Genomic DNA, 22221 nt, shown 5'->3' with positions numbered 1-22221 from the left:
TAAAGTAAAATTTGTCAAAAGGGAACATCTTGAACTTTCTATGAGATGTTATAGGGAATAGAAGAAAGGAATAGGGAAAAGCAGGGCTCAAAGAATGAGTCTTTGTCCTCAGACAAAGCCTCTATTGACTTACCATCTTTTGCAGGTTTTCATATTATGCAAATTAGACTTATTATACGCTGGGAGTAAAGCAAATGTGACTATCTCACGTTGTTGTGAATCCTTTCCAACCTTCATATTTCCCTGCCCTTATTTTTATAGATCATCTGAGCTTGAGTCTGGAAAAATGTTAGTCTTTCTCACCTTTATTATTTTCAATAGGTGGAGTACATGTTGGTGTCTTTTGATCACGAAAATAAAAAAGTCCAGTTGGTCCTATCTGGAGAAGATGTTCTTGAAACTTTACAAGAGAAGGGGGAAAGAACAAACCCAAAGTAAGTTGATGTGCTGAAGGCTTAGTGTTTCTGAGACTGTAGAACTACTAAGACTTAGCATCTTTTCTCAGATTTATAAAAGGCAGATGGCACAGGAGTTAAGACCACAGGCCCTATTTCTATGTTGCCTGGGTTTCAAAATACTGGTTCCTCTGCTCAATAGCTGAATAACCTTTTACCAGAGAGTTATTTAACCTCTCTGTGCCTTAGTTTCCTCATCTGTAGAGATAATTCCTACATCTGAAATGTTGAGATTAAATTCATTAATATTTCAAAATACTTATACATTAAGCTAAACATTCTATTCATTACTATTAAATGCTTTTTAAGAAATGCATTGCTGAAACATAATTGGGATCACACACCATAGTGCCAGATAAAACTTGCAAATGGATTTTGTGGCATGGTGTTTTCAAAATATTTATTTAAAAGCATAAAGAAGGTGAGAAAGTGTATACTCTCTAGTTCATTTTCTTCTCCATAGTTTTTGAGAAGCTGTTAAAAAAAAAAAAAGTTTAGACTCCCAAGTTTAAAATTGAAAGCGCTTAAGGCCACAGTTTTATTCCTGCAGAATAGATTATCTTTGTCCTATGTAGTGAATGAGTACCCTGAGTGTGTTTTCAGTTACTTATAAATACTTTGAACCCCTTTTGAAAAGCTATAGAAAAATTAATAGCCTTATAAAGGAGTTCTTGGCTTTGTTTGTACCTAACAGCTTTCAAATTTTTAAAGCATCTAGATGAAATTAAAACTGTTTCTCCTCTGTAGCCATCCTACCCTTTGGAGACCAGAGTATGGGAGTTACATGATTGAAGGAACACCTGGGCAGCCCTATGGAGGAACGATGTCTGAGTTCAACACAGTTGAGGACAACATGAGAAAACGCCGGAAGGAGGCTACTTCTGTACTAGAAGAAAATCAGGCTCTTTGCACTATAACTTCATTTCCCAGGTTAGTTCCCATGTTAACATGTCTGAGCAGGTGTATTAAAACTGTAGGTTATTAGGAAAGCAAATTGTGACCCTAAAACATGTTACCCTTCAATTCTCATTCTTTATAGACAGTTGAGACTTTATATACCACCATTTGGGGGTAGGCTGTCACATTAGAGCTGCAGCAAAAGTTACATCAGTTTTGATCGCTGGGTGGCAGCCTCACAGGATGCTGTGATGAGAGTGCTATCTGGACCAGTGGGAGATATGGTGTGACTATGATGACCGACTGGCAGAGTGGAGGGAGCGCATGTCTGCTGAGCGCTTCTGACGAGCTAAGTCTCTGGGTGACTGTCAGGTGCTCTTCTCACTGGACTATAGTGGTCAGCCCCTCGGGCACATTCAAAAAGGATCATTTGCCCTCTATTATGTATCAGAGCATTCTTGGCCATGGAAACCAACCTCTCAAAGCTCATCTGAACTTTGAGGAGGTGAGCATTCTTTCACAATCTGATAGATCTCTAGCACAGATCAGATTTACGATCAGGCAGAACTGCATTCTTACACAGAGGTGCTGTGTTTAATAGGTAGGCTATTCATGCACCTCATTCTAAGCTGAGAACATGCCAGAGCAGTACTGGAGGACATCAGAGGGTCACCTGTGCCCTCAGTGTACTGTGGGTATGTCTTCACTTGAGCAAGATGAATCACTTTTGGATATGGTGCTGAGAAGTCAACTGAATCAGGATTTGTGATCAGATCTAGTTATAACTGAAAGTACCTGAAAGGAAATATAGTAGTGAAATCATGTTTTCATTCTAGAATGAGGTGCATGAATATCCTGTATATTAAACACAGTACCTCTGTGTAAGAATGCAGTTGTAACTGAACATAAACCTGATGTGTTTGTGCTAGAGATATATCAGATTATGAGAGTACACTCACCTACTCAAGAGTTCGGAAGAGCTTTGGGATGTGGTTTCCATGGCCAAGAACACTTTGAGCTATTTTAATACCTCTTTCTTCTGACAAATGTCTGTAATGAACACAGGCCTTCAGAGTCATACAGGTGATTTTAGAGAGACATTTAAATGGGAACTTTTTTATTAATTAATTTTGTTTGTTAGTTTTTGAGGTGGGGTCTCACTATGTTATTCAGATTGGTCTCCAACTTGTGATCCTCCCATCTCAGCCTTCTGAGTAGCTGAGACTACAGGCAAATGCCACCATACCCAGCCAGGAATTTTATTTTTTTAAGATCTAAATACAGTAGTGAAACCATAAGTAAATCAGCAAAACACCTGTAATCCCACTACTTGGAAGGCTCTGAAGTTCAAGGCCAGCTGGGACAACCTAGCAAAACTCTTTCAGCAAGTAACACTTCAAGAAGTATCTCTTATTTTATGTGATTCCTTCATTCTACTTGCAGCTGCTGTTTTCCTGCCCCCCACACCCCCGTCCCCCCCCCCCCAAAAGCCCTGAGTTTAGCAAGGGTAGATAGGTTTGTTTTGATAGCAGTTGGCACATTCCTTCATCCTAATGCAACATCCTAGGCCCTGAGTGCCTGCTCCACATCAGATCCAAGCTGTGTGGACACACCACCATGAACAAATCAGACAGGCTTTGCTCTGTGGAATTGGGGGAAGACAAAGATTAATGAATACCCACACATTTGATGAGTATAAATTAGGGAGGGCTGTGAGAGAGAGATGCGAAGCCCAGAAAGTGTGACATGGCTGCTGATAAACTCTGGGATAGGAGAATGTTTCTCTTAGGAAAGATGATTGAAGTGATGTCCAAATCCTTAAGAAGAGTTTCACTGGAGTGGAGAGCGGAGGAGTGTCCTGGGGAAGGGGAATGACATACACACAAGTCCTGGGAGAAGCCAGGCAAGCTGGAAACTAGAAGAAAGCAAGTGAGCTGGTTGTGACCAGGAAGCTGAGAATGAAGTGCAGGTGTGGTAGGGTGAGGCTGGGTGGGTAGGTAGTTCGTGGCCAGATCAGATTAACTAAGTATTTTAGTTATTATCCTGAAAGCAGTAGGAGGCCCAGGAAGGTGGGATTGGGTGTACAGTATCACATTTTTGCTTCTCACCCTCCTGTGGACTATAGCACGAGAATGGCTGTGGACAGGAGCCTGGGCTTACGAGGAGGCGTCTAAGAGGGCTGAGGGAACACCCTGGTGGCTTGGATAAGTGTGGCTGGAGGAGATGAAAACAGTGGATGGATCAAAACTTGGCAAAGTCAGCCAATTGACTGGAAGAGAGAAGAGATGTCAGGGCTGTTGTTGCAGATAATTATTGTGAAAGTCTTAGAATAATAGAGTTGTGGCCTAGAAGCAGGCTGGATGTTATTTGACAACTTAGTGAATTTGAAAATTCGGGATCTTACATTTTTTCTTTTTCCCTACTAAAATTAATAGCAACAAGGGGTTGTAACACAATCCAAAAATGTTTTATATTTTAAAATTTAAGAATATGTAGTTTTTTATTTGTTTCATAGCACTGGGGATTGAACCCAGTGGTGCTCTGCTCTGCCACTGAGCTACTTCCCCAATCTTTTTTTAAATTTTGAGACAGGGTCTTGCTAAGTTGTGCAGGCTGGCTTCAACTTGCAATCCTCCTGCCTCAGCCTCCTGAGTAGCTGAGATTACCAGAATGCTTTTACCACACCAGCCAGAATGTGTAGTATTGATAGGTGATGCTTTTAATGGGTATAGTATTGATGGGTGGTTCTTTCTGGGCCATAAAATATTTGGTTAAGTCCCACTGTATCTATTAGCTTAACTGAGAGTACCTCATTGATGTTCTTTTTAAAAAAGGTTTTGGCGTCTTGAGCCATTGTGAAGGGAGAATTGAGACAGGAATAGATTTTGTTGTAAAAATTTGTAATTAAAAAAAATAGCCATTAGAATGGAGGGTATTTGGGGATTTGTAAACAAAATAAGAAAAATTATTAATCATTTAGTTCTTAGAAACCTCACTTCATATTGATAGTGAATGATAAAGTTACAGCCGCAAAAGAGAAAGGATGCTTTGTTTAAATGTAAGCAATGTGATTTTCTCTGTAAAGAAGCAAAGCTCTGTAGTGTGGAACAGTAATCCAAAACAACAGACACGTGACTATTTAAATAAATTAAATAAAATGAAATTCTGACTGGCATGTCATGCTGGCCTCATTTCAAATGCTCAGTAGCACTCGTGGCTAGCAATCTCCACCGTGGTTTGGACAGCACAGGCATTAAACATTTCCATCATTGCAGACAATTCTGTTGGCAGACTCTGGTCTAGAAGGCAATACTGTTGGTGCCTGAGGATCCTATTGCAATTCTGCCTTCCCCTGCCTGATTTTTTTAGTAAGAAATCCTCCAGATTGCCATTTTATTCTTCTAAAGGACTTTTCCTAAAGTTGCAGGCTCACAGCAAGTGATACACACAATTCTCAGGATCCCTTACAACTGGAAACTGTTTTCCAGATAAGATCAGCCACTTCAGTAGTTGCTTATATGTTGCATGTAGGCAGCCAGCAGGTACCTTAGGAAAGGTAGGAGTTAAAGATACGGTGTGGGCTAGTCTTGGCCCTCAAGTTAAAAGTTTCCTACACTGATCTAAAACCTAGACAAGAGCCTGCCTTGTTTTGCTTTCACTAATCTTGTTAGTCTTTTTCCTCATAGCACTTAACATTGACCTTATAGTTCCAAACTGGAAAGAACTGGTAGCCTTAATACAAGTGAGGTGGAATTTGAGCTTTACATTTAGGTACAAATTTGGAGCTTCATTTTTCTACATTGAAATTAGAGTTGTTCTTAAGGTCAAGTAAGATAATATGTTGGGTGACTTCAGAGTGAACTCTTGATGGTAGATGGGGACACCAGAGACACTGGCTAAACTAGAAGGGTTCCTGAGTAGACTGTAGAAGCGAAAACCTGGAGATCACCTCCAGATTCAGATGAAGCCTATCAGGAGGTTGGGACAGGTGTTGTACAGGCTCAAAAGATAACGTGAGTTTAGCTGATGAAGGACACCATGGAAGGTGGGTATGGGTACCTGTAACCAGAAACAGCATCGCCAAGGAGAGTAACTTCCATGCTATCAGTTCTCAGAAAAACCTAAATAAATATTATATAGATGTTGAGTGAGTAGAGACTCAAAGTCACTGACGGGCTGGAATCACAAAAGCAGGTTCTGAAGCAAGGTGATGAAGAACAGGGAGTATGGTAGTTCAGGCATTGCTCTGGGGATCACAAAACCTGTGCTAGACCCTATAAAGGAAAATAATAGAAATGAGTATTTTTAACAGATGCAAATTATAGCAAGACTATAGGCAGTTAATTCTCATCTGATTAGTTTTCAATTTGTTGTAGATTAGGCTGTCCGGGGTTCACCCTGCCTGAGTACAAACCCAACCCAGTTGAAGGAGGAGCTTCCAAGTCCCTCTTCTTTCCAGATGAAGCGATAAACAAGCACCCCCGCTTCAGGTGAGTATGTCTGTGTTGAAATGCCCCTCTGAGTATTAGCCTGGGAATCTGCTTTGAGCTGTTTCCTGAGTCATACAGAAGGCAGCAGACATGCTTCTGCTCACACCTCAGAAGCCAATAAGTGTTGCTTCTTGCATCCAGGTTTGATTTGTTCATTTTCCAAGTCATCTTAAAATGCATAAGTTTAGCTACTGTCCTCTTTTAGTGAGCAGATTGTTTCCAGTCCTAGTTCTATAAACAAACTGATTTGGGGACATATTTCCTTCAGTTATTCCTATCTTTCCCATCTCTAAGTGATCACCAGGAGCTGTGATCTACTTATCTCATTCTGTATCCCACGACAATAAGGCAAAACCTGTACACCACCTGGCATATATGAGTCACACTTCTCCTTGGGTTCTGCTAACTTCTAGCTCTGTTACATTGTAGTTGAATTTTTCACTCTGTGTGGGGGTGGGGTTGGGGGTGGTACTGGGAATTGAACCTAGGGCCTCACACCTGTTGAGCACATATTCTACCAATGAGCAGCATCCTGCCTTTGGGAGTTTAATTCTTAGGTTTTTAAATTGCTTCAGGGACTACACCAGCTTGGCTTTGTATCTTTGAGTACTCGATAGTATCCTGAGGAAAGTTTACTGATCCATGGATGCTGTGCTCATTCCGTTAACAGGCATCCATATCTGCTACATGCAGAATCTTTTGTGGGAGACAGATATTATAAACATAGTTTCCAATTTCAAGTGTTGTCATGTGTTTAAAGGAACATAAAAATATTAATCTGCAAAAAAAATAGATTGTGACAGGTATTGAAAGATGGCAGCATCAGAGATTCCCCTTGGAGAAAAGAGGGTGCTTCTGACTGAGGGGATTAAAGCAGGGTTCATGGAAGAGGTGGTGTTTAGCTGAGTCAGTCAACACCTCCAGTAGAAGCATATACTGTGAGCTACAAATGTAATTGTAGATTTTCTAATAGTTATGTTAAAATTAAAAAGAGCTGAACATGATTTTATAAAATATTTTATTTAAACCAGTGTATCCAAACTTATTTCAACATGTATTGGGTATTTTTCAATTATTAAGAAGAGCTTTTACTTTTTTTTTTTTTTTTAACCAGATGTTCAGACTCTGGTGTGTATTACTCTCATAATGAGTTCAATTAGGTCTGGTCATATTTTAAGTACTCAGTGGCCCTAATGCGTCTGGTGGCTTCTGGATTAGACATCCAGCATGGGTCTCAAGGTTGGGGTAGAGGAAGAGTAGGCATTGGGGCTCAAGACATGTCTTGGGAAATGAATATTTAAATTTGACTATAATCTTTGTAATTAATGTGGTAAGTGTTAGAAACAGTGAATCAGCCCATGCAGACCTTGAACAGCTGATCTTGATTTGGTGAATAACTGGAAGCCTTGAAAGTACAGGGTTGAGCAGGGGAGAAAATGGCATTCTCAAGTAAGAACCAAGGAGTTAATATAATGCAAAACCTTCTTTCAGAAAGTCCCCTTAGACTATCTTGACACATGCATTTTCTGTAGGATTATCTTAGAATATTAGTTTGAAGTAGGATTTTATTCCATTTTCAAGTTGTTAGTGGTCAGATTCTTCTTATATATGATGGAGCTTACGTAACCAATTTATGACATTTGGTTGTCTGTTTTAGTACCTTAACAAGAAATATCCGGCATAGGAGAGGAGAAAAGGTTGTCATCAATGTACCAAGTAAGTCTACAGAGAGGAGGTGGTGTGGGAAAGAGACCTCTTTAATCCTTGATTCTCACCATTTCCTTTTTTTCTCCCCTAATTAATAATACAGTATTTAAGGACAAGAACACACCATCTCCATTCATAGAAACATTTCCAGATGATGAGGCAGCAAAGGCTTCCAAGCCAGATCATATTTACATGGATGCCATGGGATTTGGGATGGGAAATTGCTGTCTTCAGGTATTGTTTCAAATCTATGGAGAGGCAAAGTGTCCTCACCCATTACTTATTTACTTATTTTCTTTATATATGCATGTCTCCTGTTTTAAAAATCACATTTTAACTAGATTGAAATAGCAGCTGGTATGCCTTTCTAGAAAGTATTGATTGTTTTAGTAAATTCATTTAAATTTTTGACCAAGAATTCCGGAGTCTACAGTTCATCACAAAGGTATATAGTGTTAAAACGTAGAGCATCTCTGATCATTGTCTGCATTCTCTTTATATGTCTGATTTTTACTGCCACCTAATGGCAGAGTGGTGAGGTTGTTAACCTCAAATCTATTATTTCTGAAAATGAGCTGGGATATAACTACTCCAGTGAATTTGTGATCCAAGGGAAAGACTGTTTGAAATTGAAATTTTTGTATTCATACAAAGCCACCCAGTAGTATAAATGAATAACTATTTATCAGCCTGTGTTTGCCTTGCCCTGGCTAAGTTACACAGGAGGTAAAATAGCCCTTCTTCGTTTACTCATTTAAAAATTTTCCTGGATCTGATTGAGTCACTGATGCCCCTGGCAGTGATTGTGCTCAAGTCACTCTGGACCCAGGGAGGGAGAGCACAGGGCCTGTCACACATGGTTTTGCAGTCACTTGTTGGCTCTTGCTGTGCAGGTATCTGGGTGACTCCCTTCGTTTCTCCTCAGTTTTTTTGTTTTCAGTTGAAAGAAGGGTTTATGTTAAGGCCCTTTTGGTCTCACTCTGTTTTATTTCATTGTTTTATTAATAAATACTTGATTTTAGCTTTAATTTGACTAAAATCATATTACAGCAAGAGTAAAAAGTTATATAAAGCATGAATTTTCAAATTGAGAATTTCAAATTTCATTCAGTGTTTGTTGCCCAAGCAGATTTTTCTCCAGTTGTAATTACTTCAGCTGATTAGAGAGTCTTTAGGGGTCTGCAGTAGTGCGAAACCTAATGGCTGTCAGCACAGAGACCAAGAAACCCAGCTTTCTTCTTACCTCAGCACATCTCGTGTCTTCTTGCCCAAATACCTCCAGCTTGTTTATTTTTAAAGCTGTATAACACAACTTGAATGTGCAGGTCATTTTTCTCCAGGCTGATTATGGTTAACATGGACAAGCATAAGGTTTTTTCTTTTTCTTTTTTCCTTCTCTTTTTTCCTGACATATAAGGCATAGGATTTGTGGCATAAGCTTTTAAACAAACAAGGGCCAGTAAGTTTCCTTACAAATGGTTATACCTAATTTAAAAAGAGACCCTTTGACTTTTAACTGCATATCTGCTTTCCTATCTTAATTACAAATATTTCTAAAGAGAGCCATTAAGCTCAGGCACTTATTGTGTGTGGCTTTAAAATTGTGTGAGTGCTCTCCAAGTACCATTACCTTTTCTTGGTTTAATAATAAACCAGGGTGTTCCACCAAGGACAGCACAATTGCTCTGATATAGTTCTAAAGGTGTATTCTTTCCCTTGAAACACTATATTTGTACAAATAAATGTGCTTTAATGGTAGGTGATAAACATTTTCATTGTGTGAAGATATAGCTGTCTATCCAATTTAAGCTTTGTCATGAGTTTAGTATTAAGCTTTCCTTTTTCCCAGTGACATGTCCAGTTTCAATACTCCATTCAAAAAAATGATTAACACAGATAATGTTTAGTATGTGCCAAGTGAGGTGGATTCCACAAATAGCCACAGAAATTGCTGCTTTTGTATCTTAAGTGAAACAAGAAAAATTGTTTATTATAGTAAAGCAGCAAAAAAAAAAAATAATTTCAAAGTTAATTCTTTTTTTTTTTTTTTTAACTAGGGATTGAACTCATGCTATTTATTTTTTTATTTTGGGAAGAGCCTCAGTAAGTTGCTGAGGCTGGCCTCAAACTTGCAGTCTTCTCGCCTCAGCCTCTTAAGTCACTGGGAATGCAGGCATGCGGCACCACACCCAGCCTTACCATAATTTTTTAAGGTTAATGGAAGACTTACTGTACAAGACAAAAAAAAAGCATTTTAACTGCAAAATTTTTAATACTTTCTGGGCTTTTTATGAAACATTTAATAAGTTCCTGACATGTTATGATAGTTTTTTTTTTTCTGCCTCAGAAAATCATGTGGCTTCAAAAATTTTAGAAAAGGTTTCTGACATCTACTTTTCACAGTTCTTCCTTAGTCACCCCTCTTGTCAGTTTCCTAGTGACATGTGTTTCTTCTTTATATGATGCAAGGACACCAAAAGGCCAATTGTAGTTCACATACCTGTAGTCTCAGGAAGAAAGAGACAGGAAGATCACAAATTTAAAAGCCAGCCTCAGGAACATAGTGAGGTCCTAAGCAATTAGTGAGATCATGTCTTTAAATAAAATATAAAAAGGATTTGGTTCAGTGATTAAGCACCCCTGGTACCAAAAAAAAAAAAAAAAAAAAAAAAAAAATGACACCAGAAGCCAAAACTGTTCATATATTCATACCTTTTTAAGTTATAAGAGCTTTTTTTGTTCCCCATTAAAACCATCATTATGATGATGCTCTGTTTAATTTGATAAACTTGTTGTATCAGTTCTAGAGTAAGAAAGGTCATTACTAAATGTATTTAAAGTGACCAAAATAACTTAGTCACGGTTGTAAACTGAACTATCAAATTCCATTTGATGCTTTTCTTAAGTAGACTTTTCTAGGGTTGGCTTTTTCAAGATTTGCCTAGGGATTTACTAAGGTGTCCTAGGCCATCTCAGAGTAGTCAATCAAAACACAGGAAAGGAGAAGTATTTATCATAGTGTCTTTGAAAAATCAAGAAGAGTAACTAACACATTCTAAAATATCATGAAAAGGACCTAAGAAAACTAAAAGATGTATATTCAACAGAATTCTTTAGCCAAAATACTTCAAGATTTAGGTATTGAAAAATCTCAATCCCTTGTAAATTTGGCCCTTTAGAATCATGGTTTTCCAGTGTCTCAACATTATCTTTGCCCCTGTCTTCTCTTTAGCAGCTCTTTCCTTCTCAGTACTCTTGTTAATTTAATAAATATTTTTAAAGCAGTAAGTAGGTGTCAGATACTGTCCCAACATACTTGGTATCCCAACATACTTGGACTATTAGGGCAAGACAGATCCCTCCTGGTGCTTATATTTAAGTGATGTGGTCACAGCAAACAAATACACGAATACTTTATCATCATTTTCTTCATGTTTAATGCTCACCACACACAAGTTAATTTCTCAGTTTCTAATTTGCAGAAACTTTCCTTGCTTTGGTTGTCAGTGACCCAACTGTCAGTCCCCCTTTATCTTTATTTTAACCTTTGAAACTCCTTGATGTTATTAACACAGCACTTCTCCATGTTGAATTAATCTGTAATGGCTGGTTAATTATCATTGCCTTTTAATGGAACTAATGTACCAATTTGAGCATTGACATAGGAATTATAGGAAAGTCAAGACATATAAATTGTTTTAAATTATTTTTGTAGTTACCATACTGACATAAAATTCAATTATAATTTAGCAGGTATACTTGTGAGTCTCCCACAAAAGTTTTCTGCTCTTACAATGCAAAGTTGGGACATAGCTGAAATTGTTGGAATTAATGGGTTGAGATTGTAAACATAAACCATTTAGCTGCTGTATTTCAGCTCTTAAGCATCTAAATTATTTTCTGCACCAACACTGAACTTAAGCTGTCATTACTTAATAACAGTAGTGGAAAAAAAATAAAGCAGTTCCAAATTTGCAGTGAAAAATATATTAATAGAAACACAATTCTCATGACCACCACCCTTTCCCATGGAAGAAGGCAGGACATGTTTTGGCTTCCTTTGGGTGATTATTTTAGAGGATTTGTGCTCACCAATTGTGTGATCTTTTTCTCTAACTTTTCAGTGTCCTGCTTATCCTTCACATGGGTCTCCCTATCTTCAGGACATGGTCTGACCCTGCTCCCCAAGTATTTCTTCAGCTCTGATTTCTCCCCTGGACAACATCCCTGGAGACCTAGCCCCTTATAGGGCCTCTATAAGCTAATCATGTCATTACGCACTCCCTTCTCTGTAAACTTTTCTTATATGTCCTAAAAACACCTCAACGAAAACCTGAGTCTTCTCATCACTGTACCATGGTCACCAGAGCCTGTTGCTTTGATTTGTCACTCCTTTGCCAACCTTCCCCTAGCCCTACTGATTCTTCAGTGTCAGCTCTAGGGTTTTAACTGCTTTCCCTTCTTTCTAGTCTTGCCCACTTTCAAACCTTCTTTTTCCTGCTACCTGTGTACTTTTGAAGATATTCTTTAGCATCTTCAAATCCCTTTTATATCAAAATTTCAATAAGCCCTCTGCTAACTGCAGTGATGGGAAACCTATAGAAGGAAACAATCCAGAAGAGGAAATGCCTTGCTGAACTTCACCATGCTGCCTGTGTCTGATTTCTCTTCCTAACTTCTTAGTCTGTTTCACTTAGGAACATGGTTGTTTATGAGTTGTCCATATACAACAGAAGATGATTAAATACCATTTTCTAGTTAAATTCACCCAAGACAGCATTGAAACAAAACTCCTGCATTAAACATTGTCATTTTCTCCAGCCATCTTCCTTCTCAGACTTTACTGCTTGGGAAGAACGCTGGGGATTTTTTAATTGTTGTTAATAACTTGCATTCTTCACAGGTGACATTCCAAGCCTGCAGCATATCTGAGGCAAGATACCTTTATGATCAGTTGGCCACTATCTGTCCAATTGTTGTAAGTAGAAAGTATATCTTATTTTATAACTTTGTATATAACTTTGTATAAAATAAGACCACATGTGCAGAATTTGCTGATAGCATACTATTTAAGTCCAGTTAAGACTTCATTGAGAAATGAACTAATTTAAATAGTATGTAGATGTAAAGCTAATGGATAGTCTAAATTGTAGACTCTTTCTTTTCCTAGTAAAACATGTGTTTGGCCACTCTCAAACTTGACATTAAACTTGACATTTATTTAACATTCTCCCTCTCCCATTGTGCCCTCATGTTATATAGAGGATAATTTAAATGAATCCAAAGACTTGGGTTGTTCCTGGTATTTTCACTTATGAAAAACCAGGCTTAGATGCATATGGTAGAACTCACTGTGGATTACATAAACTGGTCTTTTTGATCAGAAAATGAGTGCATGGGGCTTTTTTCAATGTAAATGATACATTGAACCTGCAGGAGCTGACTTCTGTTTGTTTTTAGATGGCTTTGAGTGCTGCATCTCCTTTTTACCGAGGCTATGTGTCAGACATTGATTGTCGCTGGGGAGTGATTTCTGCATCTGTAGATGATAGAACTCGAGAGGAGAGAGGACTGGAGGTGGGAATGATTTTTCCTTCATAGCTCTTTTAAATCAAGCAGGTAAAATGGGTTATTGTAACCACTTACAATTTTGAAATCTCTCTTACATTTTTATCTTGAGTGGATTAGGGTCACACATAGGAAGAAATATACCATCTTTGTTTTGGGGTAAATATATGGGGAAGTGATTTGGTTTGGGGAGTCAGCTTTTATCATTTGTTAAAATCTGGGTTTGTTTTGACTTAAAAAAAAATAGTACATTTTGGAAGTCATTGCTGATCAGCGACTACTTTTACCAAAAGGCTTTGGAATGCTTCATATAAGATGCTCTCCTCTGTGGAAGAGTAGTTTGCTGTCAGAGATGGTTTTTCCATGTACAGGGTCAGACATTTCCTGGTAAACATAGGTTAGTACTTCTTGTTTGCATGTTGAACTATAACACTGCATCACTCCAAACAAGAGTGTGCTCCACAAACACCTATGAAGATCTTTAAAAATAGGTACTCAGGTTCCTCTTCGACTGAGTAAATGGGAATCTCCAGGACTGGGACCTGGGATGAGAACAAGGGTGTTTTCAAAGAAGCCCCCCCCCCCACCCTGCCCCAATGATTTTGATGTTTTCAACCAGGCTGTTCTGCTGTGGTCTTTATATAATTATCACAAATTATTAAATATGCTGTCTAAATAGAAGTAAACATTTTATATTTTGTTATGTATAAAGTATATTTTTATATAATTAGTTTGTTAATTTTTTGTGGCATTCATTCATACTTCTTATATTTTAGCCACTGAAGAAGAATAATTATAGGATTAGTAAATCCCGATATGATTCAATAGACAGCTACTTATCTAAGTGTGGTGAGAAGTACAATGACATCGACTTGACCATAGATAAAGAAATTTACCAGCAACTGCTTCAGGAAGGTGAGTGTTCCTTCTGTTTTTCTAGGTTTGATTGTACGCCTTTTGTCTTCAAAGCACTTTTAAACTTCTTTTCTGACTCGTGGTCTGGTTTCTATTTTTAGTGTGAAGTCTCTAACTTTTCTTATGAGGCTGCTTGTTCCTAAAGTTTCAAGTTCCAAATACTTGTGAGATCTTCTTGACTTTTAGCAAAAGGAACTTACTTTGGAGCTCTGTATCTAGGTCCACACCAGTGCCCCAGCAGGCATTGTGTAAGTAATGAATAAATCTCTGACTCTTCTCCAGTGTCCATAGGATAAAATCCTGGGCCAGGTGAGAATTCTGAACAATCCAGCCATTTCCTAAACTTCTAGCACCCCTTCTTCATACTGTGGACTTAGAACAAGTGGTGTCTCATGCTTTGCAGTTAGCCCTGTGTGCTCTGTCTTTGCAGGCATTGATCATCTCCTGGCCCAACATGTTGCCCATCTCTTTATTAGAGACCCACTGACTCTGTTTGAGGAGAAAATACATCTGGATGATGCCAATGAGTCTGACCATTTTGAGGTATCACCTCTTTTTTAAATGTATTTCCCTTCAAGAGGCAGTTTTCTTAGCTATGAGAAATTGGTGACAATAGAAATCTCATATGCCTTTTGTTACCTAGTATAGTGAACAACCAAGAAAAATTAATTGGTTTTAAGTATTCTTACTTTATGAAAATAAAATCAATCACAGTTATCCTCTGATCATACATTTTTGTTTGGTATTTTCTCTTTTTTTGCCTAGTGATAAAAAAATTCAAACATACTCCACAAAAAGTAACCTGGTCCATTACTTCAGTGCTGCAGACATCACTGACTTTTACTAAACACCTGCTGTTTGGTTTCCTAACAGGTCACACTCAGTAAAATCTTAAATTGTCGTTTTTGTATTTGTAAATTGAAACTATTTGACATAGACAATGAATAATTTTCTTCCCTACTTAAATACCAAATTATTATAATGTTCCCCTGACTGCAGAAAGTTGATTTTATCCTCTACTTTTTTTATTTTAGAATATTCAGTCCACAAATTGGCAGACAATGAGATTTAAGCCCCCTCCTCCAAACTCAGACATTGGATGGAGAGTAGAATTCCGACCCATGGAGGTGAGACACATGCATCGGCAGGAACTGACCCTAAGCTCTCTTCTGACTGCTTTTCACTCTTCTGGTACTCTTGCCATAGGCTCTTAAGTTTCTTATAAGGCAATAGAAATTGAGAATGTGTCTGTTAAAAGTCAGTCCAAATGCTAAGGAAGGTTGATTTCTGAGCATAGATGTGGGCAAGGAGTTTCTAGCCCTAGATGGGGAGGGATGGGTGGCTTGGGAATATTGTAGTCTGAAGAGGTACTAGAGAGAAGGAAGACCAGAGCTGGGTTGTTGGTCTCTTAACATCTCTGGGCTTCTGTTTGTCTAGGTGCAGTTAACAGACTTTGAGAACTCTGCCTATGTGGTGTTTGTGGTCCTGCTCACCAGGGTGATCCTATCATACAAATTGGATTTTCTAATTCCACTGTCAAAGGTAAGGATGTAGTTTATTATAGTCCTGGATGTAGATACTTGCACTTGTATTTACTCATTTATTTATACCATGTATTTCCAGCCTTACTCTTCAGGATAAAATGCCCTTTTCATTTCCTTTTAAACCTAAGCCTTATTTCTTTTCTTTATCTTTTTTATTTTTATTTCTTACATACATGACAATAGTGGAATGCATTACATTCATAATTATCCATTCATAGCACAATTTTTTATAACTCTGTATATAAAGTATGTTCACGCCAAATTATGCCATTATACATGAGCTCTTTTTTTTTTTTTTTGCATTACAATTCTTAAGCCTTATTTCTAGAGGTTTCCATTCATGACAATGACTGGAGGCAGCTCTAGAAATTGGTTTTATCTACCCAAGAACCCCATTTGTATGACAATGTTAAAATTAGGATAGGAAGGGAAAGAGTAGCTGTTAGAATGCAGGAAAGGTTTTCCTCAATTGAATCAAACTTGTCTGGAGTATGTAGATGACATTGGACTATCAGAAAAATAAACTGGAGTTAATCAGCCCCAAGACAGCAATGACCAAAGAAAGAGCTTCTTGGAGGAAGTTTTCTAGCAGAGCCTTGGAAGCTGTGAGGCAGGAAAGCCATGTGTCCGGGGGCAGCTGCTAAGGAAGTTGAGGTCTTGTGTTTCTGGGCCCATGCCCAGAAACAGCAACGATGCCTGTCACCACAGACATAGAGGAAAGCATGAGGCTATTCAGCTCCAGCCTTTGCCCCAGGAAAACCTTTCTCTCTGGTCCTCCCAAAAGGGGCTTGCCAGCTTACACCTGTCCCCTCTCACATACACTCTGGCTGTTAGCCTGTCTGTGCCTGTGCATCATACCCAGGCAAGAGGTACCCTCTAGAGTTCTGTGTGCCCATGTTGCCCTTATTGGTGTATGTGTTGGGGAAGTCAAGAGTCCTCCAAGGGAGAATCCATGTCAGCTACTAGCCTAAGCTGTTTATTAATATGAGTAGATGTCTGAAAGCCAATAGAAAGTTGAGAACCATCAGCATCCTAATGAGAAGGTCCAGCCAGGCCTGCAGTGATACTGTCCTCAATGAAACAGTTAATTTAAGAAACTGGAAAGAGTTCATAAGGAAATTCTGGTTATTGTATTCAGAAAATTCTATGGAAAGGGTTGATTTCTGAGCACAGATGAAATCCACAAAATAAATAAGATCTATGGACCAAAGAGTATTTGAACCATAAAAGTTCCACACAAACACTTTTAAAACTCAGTGTGCTCTCCAGTAAAGCAGGTGGGTTGCTAGGGACAGTTAATGACTTCAGAGACCAAATTCTTGAAATTGTGGAATAACTGAATCATGGAGAATTGCACTAGAAAGTATCAGTGTTTTGTCTAATAATTTAGAAGAAGAGAATGGTTTATATAGAAGAGATGTGAGATAACAGTAATCAAGGAAATAATGGACAGAGCTTTTCCTTAATATAGGAGTCCATAAGAATGAGATTTGGGGGTGGGGGGTGGTACTTGAGGTTAAACCCAGGAGCATTCTACCTCTGAGGCATATCCATAGCCCTAGCCCCTTTTTATCTTATTTCAAGACGGGGTCTTGCTACATTTCCATGCTGGCCTCAAACTTGAGATCCAAACTTCCTCGGTCTCTTAAGTAGCTTGGATTATAGACATGAACCACTGCATCAGTGGGACAGAGATATTTAAAGAAGAACCCAAATATGGGAATTTCTGGATCTCAAGGAGAATATCATCTGTCCAGACAGAAGAGAAAATTAGGATACCTGCCAAGGAGGAAAAATAACAGATATGACTTCTCCTTTTAGCATTAAATGCTAGAAGAGATGGAAAGAAGTCCAGAATCCTGAGCAGTAAAGAATTATGACTATTGAATTCTCTCCCACCCAAATTTTCTTTGTATTCCAGGGGATTCTAGCAAAACTTCATGGGTTAATTTAAGACTAAAAGCATACCAGAAGTCTTATTGAGTCTTAGTCTGTTAGGGCTGCTACAACCATAAAAGATAGAAATTTATTTTTCACTGTTCTCAGGGCTAGGAAGTTTAAGATCACCAGGCGATTCAGGGTCTGGTGAGAGTTCACTCTGCTTCTTAGCTTGCACCTTGTCACTGTGTCCTCACTGATGGACAGGACTAGCTTGCTGAGCAATTGCAAAATATACTTTTAAACAGGAATTTATGAAAACAAATTAAAACCAATGGTCCATATGAACTTTTGTCAAGACTAAGGAAAAAAAACAAATATCATTAGAAATGAAAACCTTAGAGGGAGCTATAGTGGAATTTGAGACATATGTGAACATGCTCCTAGAAGTGTCTAGTTTATTCAAAAGGTGCTGTGTGACTTAAAAATAACAAGACAGTAACAGGTCCCCTCTCCCATAGTTAACATGGGAGAATGCAAAGAATCAATACAGATTGTACCAACCATCCTGCTTCACCCTGGCCCTCTAACTTGTGTCTATTTTTATATTAAGGTTTCATATAAGATAGCATTATAGAAAATAAGGGAAACACTAAGAAGCTTTAAAAGGTCTGCTTGAAGGGTCTTAAAAAGTCACTGGAGAAATTTAGAATTCACAAATAAATAGGATATTTTCAGCCTCATGAATGAGTCTATGTGGTCAGAGCCACCAGGTTGGCAAATAGCCCAGTGACCCTCTGCCCTTGGAGGGCCATAAACTTATCCCAAGTCTGACAGCCTGTTGACCCTTTCACTCTCCTTACTCAAGTGAAGCAACAAAACCCCAGGGCAGAGAATAGAGAGCACTGCATTGGAGGTCAGGGGAACTGGACTCTAGTCCTGTTCTGCCTTCATTGCACTGGACCTTAGGAGAGCTGCTGTGTAAAGGGAACCAACCACCTGCCTTTTCAGCACTGTAGATTTATGGCATGATCATTCACAAAGATGTTTTAAAATGCAGGTTTCCTGTGTGACTATGTTATCTCCCATTGTATTAAAAAGCACAAACCTGTTGCATGGTGGTGAGTGACATGCCCCATATAGATGAGAGATGTATTCTCAAGGGCTAGAGAGTAGAGTTCTCATGGGGAAGAGCAAGGTTCTACAACCTCTAGGTTTGGTCAAGAGTGTCTTGACTTAGACATGATTCTTTTCTCCCTTAGGTTGATGAAAACATGAAAGTAGCACAGAAACGAGATGCTGTCCTGCAGGGAATGTTTTATTTCAGGAAAGATATTTGCAAAGGTATTACATTTTCTCAGATTTCTGAGGTCAGTTAATGCTGTTTCAAGCCACTAAAGCTTCTCTGCCCTGTCCTCCACAGGTGGTAATGCTGTAGTGGACGGGTGTGGCAAAGCCCAGAGCACCTCGGAGCCGGCTACAGAGGAGTACACCCTCATGAGCATAGACACCATCATCAATGGGAAGGTAAGGTTCCCTCAGTGCCCCTTGCTATGTTACCAGCTGGCTGGGCATTCATAGTGTGTCTTGCTTCTTGTAGGAAGGTGTGTTTCCTGGACTCATACCGATTCTGAACTCTTATCTTGAAAACATGGAAGTGGATGTGGATACCAGATGTAGTATTCTGAACTACTTAAAGCTAATTAAGAAGAGAGCATCTGGTATAGTAACTTCCTTTTCTTTTTCTTATTCTCATAATGTAGATAGAACAGACTCTTACATTATTAGATTCCTGAAAGTACCCTTTAAAGTAGACTACATCTTATCCATGCACACTTTTTCACATTTTAACAACTCTGCAATTGGATATGCCTTATAATCTCTGGCAATTAATAGTTTAAATGAGAAGAGTTGGTTATTGTTTTTTTACTGCTTGTAAAAATAGCAGAGTATCTGAAGATACATTATCTGGACTGCCTGTTTGTCATTTATGTCCAACTGTGTGCGTTGTGTATCGTCTCGGGCTCTTCTATAGGACTAAGTAACTTTGTAGGTTAAATGAGCTGCACAGCTAAGATGTTCTTCAGCCTTCTTCTGTACAATAAGCATCCTCAGGATGCTCTTTCCTGGTTAGCTTCAAGGAGATCGCATTTGCAGTGCCTGATAGTGGAGAGCCTCCAGCTGTTCATGAAAGTAACAGTAGTACTTATAATGGCATGTGTGTTTTACTTCTGTGGTCACAAGAAAGGATCATCTGTAGAAGCCGGTATCAGCCCTCCCCAAAATGGTGTATCTGTCAGTTTCCCTCTTAATTCACTGTGCTTACTAGTCTTTTATTCTCTCCACCTCTTTGATCAAAGTTTACTCTAGGGACCCTTCAGTCCTCTGAGGCATCTCATGACAGCGGCATATGTAGTCTTAACCCTCTGGCCGAGTGGGAGGACACATGGTCTTGTGCTGGCTCCTGTCCCTTAATAGCTGGCAATGTTGGCATGTGGGTAACATCTAACAGGTACCATAGAAACTTGATGTAGATGTTCTCATTGCCGTCTGCACCCTAAAATTCTTCCCCTGGAGGAATTCTTTAAACACTATGACAGACATGTTCTTCCCAGCCCCTGCCAGGTGGCTATACTGACAGGTCCTATTTTTACAGAATCATGTTTATGCTGGCCACTAAATATCAACATATTTTTTAAAATATGTGTTTTATGTTATCCTAAATTTTTTTCCAGGTGAACTGATGACGGTTGCTAAATGGATGAGAGAATTTATAGCACACCATCCTGACTACAAGCAAGATAGCGTAATAACTGATGAAATGAACTATAGCCTTATTTTGAAGTGTAACCAAATTGCAAATGAATTATGTGAATGCCCAGAGTTACTAGGACCAGCATTTAGGAAAGTAAAATACAGTGGAAGTAAAACTGACTCTTCCAACTAAACTTCCTGCAGAAAGAGAAATGCATTACTGTTTGATTGAAGGACTGACTGCAGGGACACTGACTCTCAGCCTATGTGTATGGTATGAAGACCAAGTGATAAAACTGCAGTGTTGCCTGGGCCAGAAATTGATTTAGAGACTTCCTTCAGTAGGTAAATATAGAGTTTATACAGTGTACATGTACATAGTAAAGTATTTTTATGATTAACAATGTATTTTAATAACATTGTATCTAAAGTCATTGTGAATTGGCTTGTACATTTTTGAATTCTTACTCTGGAGCAAATACTGTCTAAGCAGTTTTCTAAATGTAATGTGCTGATAATTGTACAATACATTCCAGAGTTTAAAATGTTTACTGTAAATGTTCCTTTAAAGACTACCTGGGACCTGATTCACCAAGATTCATAACTTTACTTTACACTTTTCTTTTTTTAAAGTCTTCTTTGTATGTACATAAAATTGCTGGAATCCATTAAGGCACCCAATGGTGATCTTGGATTCCTGGCACCTCATTTATGATGCAGCTGACCACCTTACCCCAGGCTTTCCCCACTGATAGGACCCATTGAACTCTGGAGGCTATGTAAAGAAACTTTCCTCCTTTGTTGTTTTAAATTTGCTGACTCAGGCATTAAGTTGAGAGACAATGCTGTTGGAGGAAGGGAGACTGTTGCCCAGAGTTCCTATGTAGATTTTGGGTGGTGTTTTTTGTTTGTTTGTTTTTGAACTAAAAAGGCGAGGGGCTCATTTGTCATCCTGTACACAGGCAGTCTGTCAAAAGCAGCATCAGCTCTTCTGTTTGTTGGCCTGATGTTCTGATAGCTGCTCTTTGCTTAAATTTCAAATCAATTGCAGTTGGTGAAGTTTGGTTTTGTTATTCTTTCTCTGGTTTTCAGTAAGCATAGTGATGAATTTTCTTCTAAAAGCTGATTGCTCCAGAATTTACCTGGGGTTAGGGTAAATACATATTGCTTATCTTTATAAAACTCATAAATAAATCATGAAATGCACTAAGTTTTGTGAATCAGGACCCTAAATGTTTAATTGTAAATAATTTAAGTTTCTGATAATTTTTGTTATAGCTTTTTGTTGAAGTTTTGTTGGTATTTTTCCCCCAGTTTATCAAAAGTCTGAACAGCTTCAGAAATAACTGTTAAATTATAGATTATGCAAAACCTTACAGGCACAGATATTTAAAGTGTAAAGCTAATTTTAAGAGATTGCAATAAAGCTGCTTCAGCTAAAACTTTATGTTTAAATACTAGGGTCTGTTATATATTTCATACATGTATTTTAGAGGATGAAAGAATGTTTTTCCTTTGCTATTCACTTGTATAAATCAAGTTGTAAAAAGGCTGATAAACTAAAATGTTTGTGGTATGAGGAAATAAAAGAATGAAATTAGCATTCAGAAGAACTCTTGAATGTATGTGAGTTGTACAACTATAGATAGCAGTAGAGATTTTTGTTTTCTTTAATTAGCCCAGATTCCATGAAATTGTTTTTTCATCGTAGCAATCTTCAGATGAGTTAGAAGGAAACATAGTAATAAAGACAAGCAGATGCCCACCGCTGCTGAGAGGAAAACGCCTTGAAGTGTGGCTGATACACTGAAGTGAATTTTTCTTTCACCTCTGCACTGGGTCCATGGTGACATGGGGAACATTGAGTGCTCAGGATGTTGTATGCACTTGCTAATTGAAACTGGAGACAGACTGAGAATCAGCAAGTGCTACAGAGAGCTGTTCCCAGCCCATGTCTTTGAATCAATATCTCCAGCCATCCTGCCACCATTCACACACACAGTTCACGGAATA

At 38.5% G+C, this 22221-nt stretch overlaps 1 protein-coding gene across 1 annotated transcript in view; it reads left to right on the top strand.

Moving 5' to 3' along the window:
• GCLC (glutamate-cysteine ligase catalytic subunit) overlaps nucleotides 1–21904 on the top strand; it is a 46920-nt gene extending 25016 nt beyond the window's left edge. Inside the window, exons 2-16 of the mRNA XM_081293938.1 lie at nucleotides 322–434; nucleotides 1203–1385; nucleotides 5729–5842; nucleotides 7500–7558; nucleotides 7653–7783; nucleotides 12453–12527; nucleotides 13010–13126; nucleotides 13894–14032; nucleotides 14463–14575; nucleotides 15067–15159; nucleotides 15470–15574; nucleotides 18717–18798; nucleotides 18878–18981; nucleotides 19055–19175; nucleotides 20190–21904. Coding sequence (XP_081150064.1) covers nucleotides 322–434; nucleotides 1203–1385; nucleotides 5729–5842; nucleotides 7500–7558; nucleotides 7653–7783; nucleotides 12453–12527; nucleotides 13010–13126; nucleotides 13894–14032; nucleotides 14463–14575; nucleotides 15067–15159; nucleotides 15470–15574; nucleotides 18717–18798; nucleotides 18878–18981; nucleotides 19055–19175; nucleotides 20190–20401 — 1761 coding nt within the window. The 3' untranslated portion in view covers nucleotides 20402–21904. The remainder of the gene's footprint in view (nucleotides 1–321; nucleotides 435–1202; nucleotides 1386–5728; nucleotides 5843–7499; nucleotides 7559–7652; nucleotides 7784–12452; nucleotides 12528–13009; nucleotides 13127–13893; nucleotides 14033–14462; nucleotides 14576–15066; nucleotides 15160–15469; nucleotides 15575–18716; nucleotides 18799–18877; nucleotides 18982–19054; nucleotides 19176–20189) is intronic.
• The last annotated feature ends 317 nt before the right edge of the window (nucleotides 21905–22221 follow it).

This window comes from Spermophilus citellus, assembly GCF_964194105.1.
Source record: "Spermophilus citellus genome assembly, chromosome: 5".
In the NCBI taxonomy this organism is placed as follows: domain Eukaryota; kingdom Metazoa; phylum Chordata; class Mammalia; order Rodentia; family Sciuridae; genus Spermophilus; species Spermophilus citellus.
Note: the sequence above shows the minus strand (reverse complement) of the source record. Positions and strands in the feature narration are given on the sequence as shown.